Source organism: Poecilia mexicana, unplaced genomic scaffold (assembly GCF_051168715.1).
Source record: "Poecilia mexicana isolate PSO_F unplaced genomic scaffold, ASM5116871v1 scaffold_12, whole genome shotgun sequence".
NCBI lineage: Eukaryota > Metazoa > Chordata > Actinopteri > Cyprinodontiformes > Poeciliidae > Poecilia > Poecilia mexicana.
In genome coordinates, this window is record NW_028263381.1 from 13,509,392 (window position 1) to 13,526,064 (window position 16,673).

At 40.0% G+C, this 16,673-nt stretch overlaps 1 protein-coding gene across 3 annotated transcripts in view; it reads left to right on the forward strand.

Moving 5' to 3' along the window:
- unc5cb (unc-5 netrin receptor Cb) overlaps positions 1 to 16,673 on the forward strand; it is a 179,847-nt gene that overhangs the window by 143,587 nt on the left and 19,587 nt on the right. For 2 of the 3 annotated variants that reach the window (XM_088010946.1, XM_088010948.1), the window contains exons 5-8: positions 4,482 to 4,662; positions 7,872 to 8,039; positions 8,302 to 8,466; positions 13,628 to 13,684. In XM_088010946.1, the coding sequence (XP_087867072.1) occupies positions 4,482 to 4,662; positions 7,872 to 8,039; positions 8,302 to 8,466; positions 13,628 to 13,684 (571 nt within the window). The remainder of the gene's footprint in view (positions 1 to 4,481; positions 4,663 to 7,871; positions 8,040 to 8,301; positions 8,467 to 13,627; positions 13,685 to 16,673) is intronic. The other variant, XM_088010947.1, reaches the window with a different exon arrangement.

The window sequence follows — 16,673 nt, forward strand, 5'->3', positions numbered from 1 at the left end:
TAGGTTAATTATGATGTTTTTTTTTTGTTTTGTTTTTTTTCTGTCATTGCGAACCTTCTTCTGATAACCAGTTAGGTCTTCGCAGCTCCACCTATAACCCCAAAACGCTCCCATCTTTTATTCTTTCATGTCCATCCTCAACCCTCTCCAATGATGGATCAAGTGTATATTTTGAAACGGTGGTAACTGTTAACGTACAGAGGCACCTGCTCCCCCGTCTCCGTCCTGTTTTTCCCTGCATTGCTCCTTTTTTTCCACATCTTCCTCTCCTCCACTCTGGGTCTAAGTTTCCATCTCGCTGTCTGTCACTTGGCTGTATCCGATGACAGCTGACATGTGGCAATTTCCCGGTCGTTAATGACAAGAAATGTGCCAATTACCTCTCTGGATGTTTCGCTGCCAATCAGACACTAACGAGCTGTGAGAGTGTGTCTTTGCATGGGCGTGCAAGTTTGTGCATCTGCACATGTGCACGCTTTTACGTCTGCTGGCATCAAAGAAGATTGGCGAATTGCAAAAAGAGCTATAGTGTTTTGCAGACTTTGATCTTGTGAAATTTGCTGAAAATTGTTTTGCCATTTTCTCTTGGTTTTTGGCACAGGATTAAATATTGGTGATCTGTTGTTACTTTTGTTCACTCTTTCCAGTTTATAACATAAAATTCTGCCACAATCTTTTTCCTTGTCACTCTTTTTTTCCTTCCCGCCCCTCCATCTGCACTGAAAGGTTCTTTTGTTCAAATTTTAATTACCTTTTCCCGTAAAAGTGCTCTTGACATCTGAACGCAGCACGTCTGGAAAGTCTGCCTCTATGATTGGTGAAAATTGGATAACCACCTCTTTGTATCTACTGTCAATCTCTTTTTCTCACCAAAAACCCCCTTCTGATGCTTTTTACCAGCGCCTTCTTCTCGGCGTCGACTTACGCAAGTACGAAAAGAGAAAATATTTATCATGTCAAGTAAAAAAAAAGAAAGAAAAAAAAAGACCCATTCTTTCTCTTGTTTGCATCATTTAATTTGTTCTATTCAGGACTTTTTCAGCACAAGAACAAAAGACACAGAAAGTGACAATGAGATCACTGTCAAATCTTTGTTCTCTAAACTCCCGGGCCCTTCTCTCTCCCTCTCTTTCTGGCAGAATATTTTTCTTTTCATTCAGAATTAAGACTAGATTTAATTTTAACCCAAATATCCACTAACAGCCTTTCCAGTCCCTATCACCTACATGCTTTTAGACATTATTTAAAAATGACTTGCAGTCTGTTGTTTCCTGGTATAATCTTGACTATTTCTAAACATACTTTAGACCTATTTAATAACATTATACGATAAAAGTAAAAGACCCTGCAGATCACTGAACTCCGACGATGTGATGCTCAACTCCTGAAAATCACGACAGATGTCCACCTGCAGCTTCAGCAGGTGTCAGGACAAGTAAGTTGAAATGAAATAGCAGGAGCAGATTTAGCCGCTGTGGCCTAAGATGACTAATTATAAATTGTATAGATGATCACCTTTCACATGAGCCAGCTCAAACTTTGGCTGGCGCAGATTAAAACTGATAAGAACACAACTACAAACACAAAGTAATTTGCATCCAATCGTCAGATTTCTAATGGGATAAATATACATTTGTATATAGATTTTTTTATTACAGTGTACTGTATCTTACAACGTTTGCATGTACGATGATCAGGAAAATGGGTAACTGAATGAGATTTTCTCTTTGATTTCAAGTAAACCCAAGATTATTTGTACCTTTGCCAGATTTTGAATGAAACCGTTTTTGAGTTTATTAGGCCTCCTTGTTATCGTCCTAATCTTTTGATCCCTGCACAGATTCTCTATCAAATTCAAGTCTGGGTTTTGTTTGGCCCAGTTCAAAATATTTATATCATTTCCAATGAGATTAAAACAAATTACTTTTTTTTTATGCCAAATAGTTCCAGCACTGCAGTGTTTCAGGGAAGTTTAAATCTCTAAATGTACAAGGTCTTCATCTGAGTAAAACATTAATATTCTTAGGAGAAAGCCTTTTAAGCATTAGTATTTGAGAAGTTTTTTTTTTTTAATTCGATAAACTAAATATTACATTTTAAAAATAAATGAATAACTATGCAAAAAATTAAAGTAAAGCAACATTGCAAATGGGTATAAAAAGACATATTTTGCCTTTACACTGCTCATGTCTCTCTTGGTTTGTTTTTTTTATTATTCAAACAGCATTGCTTTAAATGAGCTCTGCCTTAAATTATCAGTGCTTTATATGAAAACCTACATTTTAACCCAGCAAACTTGGTGATAGACAGTTTATTGCATCCTCCATGCTGTGCAATAAAAGTAATGCTGCATTTAATTGCAGCAAAATCAAATAAGCGAAAGGTTTAGTTTCAGTTTGGAGACAGACAGCGGTGGAATCGTATCCCTCCTGGCTCCATGAAATTGATTAGGCTGATACATGTTTATGAAGGAAAACACTCATAAACACCAAATCTGCAGAGAAGACACATCAAGAATATGGAGGTTTACTGTAAACCGCCGCTCATATAAAACTCACACCCGCTGTTTGTTGAGACTCAGGTATGCTATGGGAGTAGAGTGTTATGAGATGCATCATGTTGATGTTGCACACCTTGATTTGAAAGGCGTTTAGTGTGAAACGCTAAAGAAAGTTTTTTTTGTTTTCTCAGGCTTATTCAGCGTGTTCCCACTGGATTAGAGGAAGCAGGCGTTCTGCAGAGGTGTTATGCCGCAGGCGTCTCTTAATGTTTGTCACCTCAGACTGAGGCAGATAGTGGTGGAGCTGGTACCCCGCTTCAAGCGTAGCACCTGGTGCATTTTCACAAATCAGTCAATCTTCTCTTTCAAGAGACTTCTAACAGTGGTGGTCTTATAACAATGGCCAATTGTGCGTCAGATGGTGTTTCTGTAGATATCCAACAACAGTGGCTGTTTTGTCTTGGCAGGACTCATATCAGGTTATTGCCCCACTTTTGGAGATACTTTATCTCCCCTCAGAAGGACTTATCATCCAGCCTTATCTTCGTCTGTTCTCCTCATCAAGTCCCACTCCTAGCGGGGTACCTCGATGCACAGGAAGGTAGCCTGTTTGCCAGGCGTCCTCATCGCTGGACAGTTCCTTTGAAGAAAACCAAACACCCAGGAAATATGTCTGAATCAAAGTGACTGCAGAAAGCGAGAAAGGCACGTGTTGTTCTTTTGAAGAATAAGAAAGGGGGAAAAAAAAAACTCTGAACCTTCACACCTCTTAAAGAGAAAAGGGGGGATCTTGGAGAATTACAGTAAAATAAAAGCTCCAAATGATTCCTTGTTCCGCAATGGAGCCGGGAGTTCAATATCGGAGTGATTCAGAGAAATGAAACTCATAAGGAAAGGTCAGAGAGCCTCTCGGCTTTCGCAGTTGTAGAGAGTTTGCTTTTCTCCGCTGCCTGACAATGCTGCTGTTACTGTAGTGCTTTGTTCTGGGGAGGAATAAAAAGAGCATGATAGCTATTGACTTTTTGTAGTCAGACCTCTGAGACATAAACAACGGTGCTGTAATCCTGGCTTTCACTGCTATCTGAGAAATTGGACAGAAACAGGAAAAACTGTGGCAGTTTAAATGCTTCAACGATTGTGAGTTTTTCTCCTATAATTTAATGAGGTCATTCTGTCTGTTATTTATCGTCTTTTCCAGTGGCGGTTCTTGCATGAATGCTGCCATAGTCGAGCCCCTTTTTCTTCACCTACGTAGATATCCAGGCATTCATTCATTGTTTTTGACTGCGTAAATCTTTGCAAGAGTGTTTGGGTTGTCACACCTTTAGAGTTGATGTTTAACCCGTCCTGCATGTTTTTGGACTGTGGAACAAGGGCAACGCCCCCAAAGAGAACCGACACATACATCGGGACAACTTCTGAAATCCTATTCAGAAAAGACGCTCAGCTTGGATTTAAGCACAGACCCTTGTTGCTGCACAGAACCCGTTCTAACCAACTGTAGTCTGTTGTTGTTTTTAGTTAGGATTGTCCACAAATGACTTGTTTACATATTGTGATTGTTTTGTTTGTGTCAGTTTTAGGTTGCCCTGTCACCAAAAACATATCTAAAAGATCTTTGGTGACTGATTTTGACAAGCAGAAGTCCTAAACTGCATTTTAAAGAATCTGTGTTCAGTGCATCATAATCCAGGTTAAGTTTGACCACTCTATGTATTTTATTCAAATTTTGAACTACATTTGGTCACAGATAGTCTTTAGCTTAGCATTGAAATTCAGCGTCATTACTTCTGTAAGCCATTTGCAGAGTACGACCATATTTTCTTTCAGCGTATGTACTAGATGGGGAAAAAATAAGCAATATAAATCCCTGCTGAGTTCAATGTAGGAATACATAAAACCATTACTGCTCATGTTTTTCACCCCAAAATACTGGCTGTTGTATATTTTTTTTAAATAATTTTTTTCATTTCATTTTTAGGTGGAGTGGCTAAAGAATGAAGAAGTTATTGATCCTGCAGACGACAGAAACTTCTACATCACCATCGACCACAACCTGATAATAAAACAGGCCCGCCTCTCCGACACCGCCAACTACACCTGCGTGGCGAAGAACATTGTGGCCAAAAGACGCAGCACCACCGCCACAGTTATTGTCTACGGTAAAACTCATGTCTTACACGCCGGTTCCAACTTTTCATAACTCCAACTCAGTTCTTCAGGCGTCTTTCAAACAGTTTAGTAATGCTCACGGTTTTTGACAGTGTTAATCTGATAATTCACCAACTCAAACGCTCAGCCATTTGATCTGAAAAACTTCCACATCAGCCACATGACAGGTTTGTGAAGTCAGAGGAAAAAGTGTTGAATCCTGTCACAAGGTCGGCTCAAGTCAAAATAAATCAAATTTCAAAGACGCTGTGCGCGAAGTGGGAATCAGTCTGTCACCCGTAGAGAGTAACATTCGCTCATTTTGTTTCTGCCGGAAGGTGTGTGGGGAGCAGAGGATTTACGGTTTTCTGAACTGTGAGAGAGGTGTAGATGTAGCTGAGCCGTTCTTAAAGAGACCCCCGCTGTGGCTCCTGCATAGCCTCAGCTACCGTCTCCCCAACATCAACCAGCTTGGTTCTTACCGCACAGCATGGCTATAAAGATAAACTCCAGCAAGTGTAGGAGGCTCAAGACTGAACAAATGACACATAAAACAAATGTTCTTTAGATACAATATCGTTGTGTTTGGGTGAAAATAGCTCGATAGCTCAATTAATCAAAACTTACGGCTTCTGTCTTCTTTGTTCAATTTGTTCCAGACTGCAAACTGCTCACAGCTATTATACTCTATAAGAATACCTCTGATAACTTTTTATTTTATCATATGTATTCCAGCTTTTAGTATATCCTAGCTATGTAAATTTCCATGTCTTCTGTTGAAAAATATGTACAACAGCGAAAAGGATTGTAAGATATGCAAGAACTCAACTAAAAATGGCAGAAAAGTGATAATGTCACACAGGGAAAACCAAACTCCCATCATGATTGCATACCACTACAGCCAACCAAGATGAAAGTTTTGGGATCTTACAAGGTGGAGGATTTATATCTCAATTTACCCAGTGAGCAAGAGAGAATCATGAGAAATGTTGTCTTGGTAACAGACCAGCACTCTAACCTGATATTTGAAAGCGCTCAGTAGCAAGCTTAAGTAATGGCTGATGATAGAAATTGTAATTGAAAGGAAAAGAAAACAAAAAACTCTGTCAGCCTTCCAGTTGATGCAATTTCTGCCCCATGTCTCTCCACTGTTACCGGTTTTATTTAATGACAGCTAACTTTTTTACAAACAGCATCTTAAATAAACACTATAGCAGTCTTTTCTTTTCTGAAAACCTTATGGTGCTTTTTGCTTTACACTGTTTCTAAATGCTGTGCAAGACAGCAGTGTCACTATATATCATACTTTCAAGTTGGAAGGCTTTCGAGGGTTAAACAACATGATAAATGTCCTTTAAATACAGATGCAGTAGACACACATAAATAATACAGAAGTGACCAGATGCTTGCAACCGATACTGCCACCAGGGTGAAGTTTCAAATCCATAATCTTCTCATCTCTTCCTTCCATCCCCGACTCTCTCCTGGACCTGCAAGTGGTGTTGCATTCATAGAGGGACTTTGTTTTTGTTTATCAACTATTTTTCACAGCTGAGTGGATACTGAGAATAATGTAGCCATTTGGGGATCAGTGCAACAGTAATGTACAAATGTAGGAGAGCAGATTTCAGGCACAAGGCTTTCATGTCACCAGCACAGTCTTTTAGGATTAAGTGTCAAAAAAGTGCTTTGATGTCAGCTCATTCTTTTCATTTCAAAGATGGGATACTCATACATTCAAGTACAATTGTGCTGCATGTGTAAGTATTCATACTGCCCCATGCAGCAGGATGGAAATACCCTACGGATGAGGGAGAGTTGTTTGATACTAGTGATTGTTGGGGGTGGGGGTGGAACTGAGATGGATTTGCAGTATTTCCAAACCAACTCACAAAAAGGACACTGGGAAGAGGAGATGACAACAAAATCTGGGTTTGGAGAGAGACAATGAGCGAAGGAGAGAAGACGGAGCTCTAATCCCCCGTAGGAAAGAAAGAAAGAAAGAAAAAAAAAAGACAGCGCAGAAATCTTGGCTCTCCTTCGAGACCAATGTTTTTTAGGAGGGGGTTTTCCACTCACCATGTCACATTTGAAAGTTGTTGGCTCCGAGGGGCCCGGTTTCACCATCTCAAATGCCGCAGACTTGTTCTCAGCCACAAGCCCTGGTGTCACTCTGCACTGGATTTAGCTGCCGACAGAGATGGATGAGGGAGGTAAGAGAGGCATTAGGAGGAATCAGTGAATGGAAAAGGCAGCAACTCGACCAAAATTGACACGCTGGCCGCATCAGATAGTAATCACCCAAGACTGTCACGGCCCAAATGCAAAATCTGAACAGTTAAAACATGTTATATTATGCGAGCATGACTGGACATGAGCTTTCTTAGTAGTGGATTCTTTTACTTCACAAAAACAACATTTGTTTAACCTAATATTTTAGAGAAAACCCTCTTATTTAATGTTAAATTGATATATATTTTTAACCATAAAGGAGGCTACAGCATATTAATATTAATGTATCATGTCTAATTGATGCAGAGAGTGGTGGAAAGACACTGAGATGGTCAAAAAAAGAGTCAAAAATATGTGGGTCATACTTTTGACTCATAAGTAATATCATCATTGTAGCTTTCAGCAGTGCTGTTACAGTTACATCATATTTCCATGATGCCACGCAGACCCAATTAGGATGATGCTACCGATTTACGCGAGAGCATACTGGTAAACATCTCTGCCAGCAATTCAGTCATTCAAAATTATTATGGAGTTGACATTTTATAATACCTTTAGCCTCCTGCGTTAAGAATTAGCTAAATGAGCACAGCTTTGATTGGTCTGTGCAGAGTAAGTAGACCTTTGCATTAACATTTCCAAAAGACTGCCGACATTCTCTAATCCAGCGTAATCCAGCATAGAATTGGACTTTAACCTCCTAACTGTCTTGAGGACATTGGTGTCCTCGTAGAACCATCATGGGATATGAAAGCATTTTTGGGGGAAAGATAGGACAGCCTGAGTGAAGAGTCTAAGTTTTTGTAGAAAATATATCTAGAATCTTCTTAATCCTCTGTGCTTCCAGTCTCTATTTTTACTAACTACTAATCATTGATTAGTTACTGGATGATCCCCATCTATCACTTTAATCACCAGATGACTCTTTTTACTTAATTCATTTGTTCATGCTCCTGAGTTGAAGCCTCTTTTAACCTTTTTTTTTCAGTAAATGGTGGATGGTCAACATGGACAGAGTGGTCAGTGTGTAACAGCCGCTGTGGCCGCGGTTACCAGAAACGGACGCGCAGCTGTACCAACCCAGCTCCTCTGAACGGAGGTTCAATCTGTGAAGGACAGGGCATCCAGAAGCTACCATGCAATCCTCTCTGCCCAGGTATGGCAACAACAACAACAACAACAAATAAACAAAACAACACACCCACTTATTTATGGGCTAAAAAGGGTTCAGCAGCACAAGAACTGACTGCATAACATGATGCAACTTGTGCTTGCATATTGTGTCTCCATGCTTACATGTACCTATTCTCGCTGTTTCAATCAACTCCACTCACTCACCCACTCATGCGCTCATTTGTCTCCGTCTTCCTCATTTCACTCATTCGACCCTCATCCATGTCCTGTCTACTGTGTGATAGTGGATGGCCTGTGGACAGAGTGGAGTAAGTGGTCCACCTGTGGGACAGAGTGCACCCACTACAGGAGGAGGGAATGCAACGCCCCGGCACCCAAAAACGGAGGGAAGGACTGTGAGGGCGTGGTGCTCCAGTCTAAGAACTGCACCGACGGGCTGTGCATGCAGAGTGAGTACCCATACTAATCCTGCGCTACTCTCTCTGAACCCGCCGATCCAGAGGAGTCTCTCCGCCTTTTGACCAGAAGTTTTCGCTGTGCTCTTTCATCGCCATGTGCTTCACACCCACATGTAACACTTTCGCCTTGTCTATCACTCAGCTTTTCTTCACCTCACTCAGAAAAACAAGAGCAGAAGCTGGAAAGCCTCTGTCTTTATCTGTCTCATTTTATTCACATTTTCTTTTTTTCTTTTTTTTCCCCAAAAATACTGAGCTTCATCCCCAGGAGAACATCTGGTGGTATCCTGTAGTTTATATGCACTCATCAAACGCATTGACTGATTTATTTGAACTGCTCTTTTACCTGGGTGGATTGATTACCAAAAACTTCACTTAATTTAATAAAACAAGATCTTTGTGTACAATTTTGAACTTATTCAGCATTTCATCTGTTCCACACAGGGATAGAATTACACATTCAAAAATGGTGAAAACCCCCAAACCAGAGAACATGTACAGCCCTACTGCAGAGAAGAAATACAGGTCACATCCAACAAAAGGCGAATGGAGACAACAGCATGGCAAGAAACATGTAAACAATTGGAATACATGACATAGACTGAGGACAAATCAGGAGCATGAATACTGGGAAGGTAATTTGTGGAGTGGGAGCAGGTGAGATAGATTAAATGAATGTGGAACAGCTGCAGGGAAGAATAAAAATAGACACTTAATGAGGAAATGACAAAACACCAGCAAACACAGGGAGAATGTCCTGATCAGACGAACAGTGATTAAATAAAACATGACCAAATGCCAAAGTCTTAACAAATACAATAAAAGTGAACAGGAACAAGATGTGAAAGACACTTGAGAGAAACCGAGCTGTTAAAACCAAACGGGGCCTACAAACTAAAAACAGAACCAAAACTAGATACTTTTTGGTGAATGTGTGTCCATATTTGAGCCCAGCTGTAAAATTTTTAACCCTGTTACAAAAAGTGGAAATCCTCGATCATTTCAAACTTGTGCATCATCCAATTCTTATTTTTAACAATCGTTGATCTTGGAGGTTTTATCATCATTCCACCGTGGGAAAAGAGTGGCTTCGATAAATCTTGAAAAGCCCAAAATGAACTACATTGATACCCCTCATAATACACGCATATCTCTGACCAGAACTGTATATGTAATTTTGAGCTGTGCTCTGGGAAGTTCTGGCACACGCTGTATTTAGGCTTGCTCTGAAATATTCATTTACTGGTCTTACTGTGTTGATGTTGACAAAACAACAGATAAAAGCCAGTTTGTGGTGAAGCCAGACCTTTTTTTTTTTTTTTCCCCCTCGCAAGCAGAGAATTGTTTACTTATGCTGTTTCTGCCAGGAAGTTAAAAACAGCTGCACGGTTTGCCTAATCCAACAATCCTGCTCCCACTTATATATAACACATTCGCAGATTGAAATCATGAATTTATAGCTTTGATGTGTGTGTGTTTACGACATGGCTGGGCCGTCGCAGGGTGAAGTATTTGGCCCCTTCGGCTTCGTCTGAGTAAATGATCTTTGCCATCTTTTCTTCAACAACAAGAGGAAGGGGATGAGCTGTGGAGAGAGGCAAATGCTGCACAGAAACTGAGTTAGACCCTGTCTAGTTTTATAAAACTCTCTTGCAATAAACATCTTTGGAGGTGTTAGATCCAATCACTGTCACTTGCGCCTTCATCATGTGTAAACCTATTACAGATGGTGATTGTGACACTAATTATATAACACAGGCTCAGCTGCTAGGTGTCTTAAATTTAATAGAGCTGGCAAACACTTTGTGCAGCTTCTGTTGCACCACATTGTAAATGGCTACTAGTTGCAATGCATCACAAGTTAGAGTCAACATTATATTACTAATCAAAGTCCATATTTATTAAGTAAATAAACGTGTCTGCCGAATATGAGGCCAGGAAGTGTCGGCATCCAGAGAGTGGATTGCATTATCTGGTTTTGTTGAGCGTTATGCGTAGCTTTGCAGAAGCACTCCAGCCCTCGGGACTTTTAATAAACATTTTGTCACATTTAAACTACAAACTTTATATTGTTTTTATTTGGATATAAAGGCCAAAATGTACATTGGACATTTCAGGGGTGAAATTGTGGGGAAGTTTTCTGGAGGAGCTGCAGAGATCCATAGCTCAGGTGGGATAATCAGACAGCAGGACTCCTCTCAGTCACATATCTGGGATCTATTGAGTAGCAAAAAGAAACCTAATGTTGACAGAAAGAAGACATATTAAAGTCTGGCAGAAGCCAGTTAGGGAACAGCCGATATGGGAGAAGATGTGCTGCCCAAAAGAGACAATCTTGATTATACTATCCTAGATATGAGACATGGTAATGGCAGCATAATGCTGCAGAAATGCTTTTCATCAGCAAAAGCTGCAATTAGATGTGATGGGAAGATGGATGGAGCTAAATATGGAGCCACATCCATCCAAGGTTCACCTTCCAATGGGACAACACCTCGGATCGTACAACCAGACCTGCCGTCAGACAGTTTTGATAAAAAAAGATATTCTATATATACAAAGTCTATATATAAAAATAATTTGGCATCTGTAACAAGACTCGAAAAAGCATATTCACAGACATTCTTCCTCTAATCTCAGTAAACATAAGCTACTTTGTTAAGAAGAACAAGGAGCTGTGGATCAGTAGTGCTGCAAAGCTGATAGAGACACCCTGAAAGATTTTCAGTTGTAATTACAGAAAAAACTGGCTCTGAGTCTGAGGTTTGAATACAAATACACACCACAAAGATTTATGTTTATACAAAAAAAAAAAAAAAAAAAGTTGAATTTACTTCATAAAATTTAATGTTGATCTGTTACATGAAATCCCAACAAAATGTTCTGGTTTGTGATTCTAATTTATAAAGTTTAAGACAAGAACAGAAAAACTATTTTAAAAAAAGTGTGCGGAGAAGGCTGTGAAAGAAAGTGCAAGACTGTGAATGCGTTTTTTTTTTTTTTTTGCTTCAGCATAACAACATATTTAACCCAACTCTCACCTGCCTCTGTTCTCGCCCGGCTCAGCTCCACATGTCCCAAAAGCATTAGTTCTTGGAGGATTGATGGCCAGTTTGCCGAGAATATAAAGCCATAATGATATAGATTCAGGATCATTTCAGAGATTGATTTTTTTTGGGAAGCTAAGAGGCCAGAGCCACTTACGCCAATGCTAACGACCATTTCCACAAGCATTTAGGAGAACGGCCCATTATCTGAAAGCTCATGTTATGGCAAATATGATTGGGAATGGAAGTTGTGTGCAATCCGAACTCACCTCGGACGGTTGATTCGCTCCCTGCAGTGCTGAGCTGGAATCTGAGCAAACACGTGTCTGTGGATTTCGTTGCAGTTTGATCTTATTTTCTGATGTTTGAATTTATTTAAATCACTTCAATTGCAGTCCATCACAGAGCTCTGCCTGAAGGAATCCGATCCGGCCGGAGCTTGAAACAGAGCCTGATGCTTCGGGCATCCATAACTCCTCACTGTAGAAACACAACTGACCCCAGTAAAGAAGGAAAGAGTTGTGTGATAATTTACTTTGCTTGTTTATAGCGTTTTAACAGTCAGGGAGTTTTGGGATGTTACATTTACTAAAGTTAAATATCGTAAAATTGATCCGAAAAGGGTTGCACTCTGCACATTCAGAGAAAACCTTTGGATTTCTAACTTGTTTTTCTGCTACCACAGTTCGCCATGGGTGACCCGTCTGTGTTTGGCACTTCCCCTGTGGTCTGAATTCATATGTTGTTTGCCGAGCCTCCGGTAACCCCGCTCGCAGACATGACATTTTCTTGACATATCGATCCGCAGAACAGGGAAATCCAGACACCAACAAGGGCGCACGCTTTATTGCTGTGAGACGAGACGGCACAATCGCGATGCCAGGCTTGATTTCTGCTATTTACACTTTGGCTTAAAGGTCTTGATCAAATTGTCTCCGGATTGTTGGTTTCACATAGATTAATAAGTAGCAGAGACTGAAATTAACCTTTTACATTTTTCAATAAGGGCTCTTTTCGCAGACAAAAGATAGGCCTCCAAGATTGGAAAATTGTCAAGCTTAAGGAGTAATGTTCAACACTCACATTGATTACCTGTGCTATGATCCCAACTTCCTTCCTGGATCTACAAGTAGAGTAAAAAAAGAAAAAAGGATTTTTTATTTTTTTTTTCTGTCTGGAGCTGCTTGTTTTCCTCTGGAGCCCATCCACTAAAGAAGCCATTATGCTGGTTTTCCAGTCCTCTCAGTCTGGATGTATGGAAACTCCACAGGATGGGTTCAGAAGGGGCATCCGCTTACTGTCGCCTCCCGCTTGCTCCAACCCTGCATCCCCAACGCCTGATTGCATGCACCGACCTCATCTATTACATCATTGATTTTCCTGTCAGTCCACTTGTCTTCCTGTGGCACTCTCCCTTTCCAATAAGGATTTCATTGTTTGTATAGTTGTTTATGGATGTCTCGGGGAGACTGAATATTATGTGTGCTTGTGCGCTGGCTCTGCCTTTCAGCCCGGCTCCGGCTAAAGCTCCTAAAATACCAGCAGGAGCCAGAAAACCTTCTATGCCGAAGATTTCCTAAATCTCGCAATCGCACGTGTCCAATATTTCTAATCGCCGTCCTTCAGCTTTCTCCTCTTTCGGCTTTCCTAACATAATCATTCCTTTTATCTCGTGCACTAACGTCTCCATCCACCTTCCGGTGACAGATGCAAGGCTGTAGGTTCTATTGACTCTGTTGGAGCTCGTACTTTATCAGCCCCTCCATTCCCCTCACCTGCCAGCATCTGTCCTGCTGCTGCCGAAGCACTAAGCCCTCTTGATGGATCGTGCCGCTTCCTCAGAGAGCCTCCATGTTCTCCCCTGTTTTCCCTTCATTCATCTCTATACAGCATGCACAGATAGGGCAAGGAGAGGGGGGGGCTAAATCAAGAACGATCACATCCCCGTGTCATCGCTCTTGCTCATGGGTTTGTCGCTGTCTCATTTGTTGAGTTAGTTTTTCTGTTTGAAATTTGATTTTCATCATCCCTCTTTCTTTGCCCTCCCACCTTACCTCTCACGCCCTCCTCCCCATCCACAACCTTTTCTTTCTTTTTTTTTAAAGGTTCCTTATATCAGAAGTCTACTGAGGCTAATGACGAGGGTGATTTTGGAAATTCATGTGAGTTGTTTATTTTCATCATTTAATTTTTTTTTTTTCTTGTTTGCTGTTATTCCCATGCATGTTTACGTCTCTGTCTCCACCTTTTGTTTTGTGTTTGTTGGTGGGGTTTTTTTTTATAAGCAGCTTATGAACAAACTGTATTTGTCACTACAGTCAAACGAATTTGACATTGAAAATATAATAATAAATAATAATGCTTTTTATTCAAAGGCGCCTTTCAAAGCGCTCAAGATCACCGAACAGGAAGAAGAAACACTAAAATAAAACAAAACAACAAAAAATATGTCTGCAAAGTTGCTGTAAAATCATTAAAAATACTGCTTTCCAGCTTATATTTGTGCTTTAATTTTATCATCACTACTTAATTTCTACAATATCATCATAATATACCAGCAAACAAGCTCGGTGTTGTTGTTTTTTTCAAATATTTAAAGTAAATTGGTGAGTAAAAATTTAATTATTCAAGAGCATCACTTAAACCCCTTTGCACTAAGAACTAGTAGTCCACTACTAGTAGTAATTCAATAAATATTGATATTTATCAACAATATTAATCCAATCAGTTGCCACTGAGACATCAGTTTGGGTATCAGACTTTCTAAAGAGAGAATAGACATAAAAATCTTGTTCAGTCAGGATTTGTCTTTAATGAAATATTTGCCAATAATATTATAATGACATATTTTACTGATAATGTGCAGATCACACCGGCCTGCTTCACATTGGCCTAAACTGCTGTGGGTGATCTCAAAGATGGCATATATTTGGCACATCCAAATTGATGAATAGCGACCTTTGCATCGGAATGCATGCAGTCCATTCACCTATATTATTTTTTGATAAACGAGGACCAGACTGGGGGGAAAATAGTCAGGTCTCCCTTTGCCTTTCCAAAGCAGAAACTCTCCCAGATACTGAAACCTGCTTTTCTAGATTTAGTAAAACGATGCTTTTTTGAAACGCTACGAACTTTAGGGTTTTGGTTTCTCACTGTCTGCACTGAGCAGTACATCGGATTTCAACTTTGAGGCTGCATGTACGCCTACTAGACAGTTTGAGGTGCACTTCACTAGTGGTGGATAGAAACTGATTTTCCCTTTAGAAGTGCTTTAATTTTATGTGGCGTAGATTGAAAAACTCTCTCAAGTCGGGCGATAATTTTTTAGAGATTTCGGTCCACATTGATTTAATCACATCACCCAGTTGATGTACATTTATTGCCTCCATACCCATGATGCCACAGTGCAGTGAACTTGCTCTCATGTCATTATTCAATAAACCATTTCAAAGTTAATTTGAGGTTTGCAATATGGGATTGATACACCATTACATAGTCAGCAACAACACTCATTTGGTACTAAAAGGACTCAAACAGTGCTGAGAAGAATCCCTCACATTACATTACAAATGGTCGTTTGAGCTACAGTAATTCTCACTTGACATCCAAACGGAGTTTTCTGCCACATAGCTGCCATTTGCTGAATAATATTTTTAGGGGTTTGTGCACAAAAATCTCAGTAGATCAGCGTATATTCTGAAATACTCCGACCAGCCCGAATGCAACAATAGCCATCAGAATTCCCTTTTTTTTCTCATTCATAATGCTCAGCTTGAACTTCTGCAGACCGCCTTCATCACATTTGGCAGCGGCTATTTGACTGGTTGATTCACCACTTGTGTTACCGAGAAATAAAATATGTGTATGCGCACATCAGGCAGATGTGTGCATCTTATTTAGGCACGTTTATCCCTTATTTAGACTCATATGTGCTTCTAAGATTATACCACTTTTAGAAAATGCCGTTTTCGTATTTGTGACTTAACAAAATCACATAAAAACGAATAAAACTAATAAATGTCACTATCACAGTCTGCATGTAATGCAAATTGCCAGAAAGCTCAATCCACAATTAGAATCCAGTCAATTCTCTGAATGAATAAACTGTTTTCACCCTTATTTATCTTTTATATCAAAGTTATGTCAAAGCACTCTGTATGTATTTGATCGATGTCTTAAAAGTGCCAGAATATCATCAAAGCAGTCCTGGTTGTGTATTTACGTTGTACTTGTGGGTAGATTAGCGACACGTCAGAAAACGGAGCACTACTCTCGGTTTCCACAGGTTCTAGAAGTAGAATAGGAGGTAAGTATTTTAGTTTCCAGACGGCTCTCCTGTGGAACCAGCTCCCAGTTTTAGTCCGTGATGCAGGTCTAGTTTATGACTGGGCTTAAAACTTTCCTTTTGTATAAACATGACTAGAGACACACTTTGACTCTCCTTAGCTCTCTCTGCTATTATGATACTATAGATTTATGCTGCTGGGGAACATAATGGGCACTTTTTCACTTTGCAATATGCTCTTACTACTCTCTTAATTTTGCATTTTTTCAGCTTGTAGATTTAGGTTCGCTCTGTTTTTTTTTTTCTACATAGAAGTTACATCCTGTCTGGCATTCTGATTAGCTGACATCTTCCTGAAGGGGACCTCTCTCCTGAATAAATCTTCCTGCGACCAACTGTGGTCGCAGCTTTCGCTCGTCGGATAAGCTTCAAATCGGACTAAGAACTTCATTGTTTTGCTCTATTCCTCTCCTAGATGAAGCCACTATAGGAACTAATGCTGTCATTTCTTTTTTTTTTCCTTTCTTTAACATAGAAAATTCTTCTGGATCAGTGCTTCAGTGTTTAATTTTTCCCGGTTTTTTTGTATGTTTTCTCAAATCCCCCCAGTCAGTTGTGGCAGACGGCCGTTCACGCAGAGGAATTTTCCCTTCTGAGGTTTCCACATGCATGCTCAGTATGATGGATTGCTGCAAAGTTAACGACACAATGCAGGCAACTTTCCACTATCAGCGACTTGATGCAATCTGCTGGGTTTCCTTAGAAAGAAAAAACACTTTTTTAAACAATTGACAGAATAAACTGAACTTGACAGCATTGTTTGACTTTTTTTTTTTTTTGTTTGTTTGTTTTGTGACAGCGTG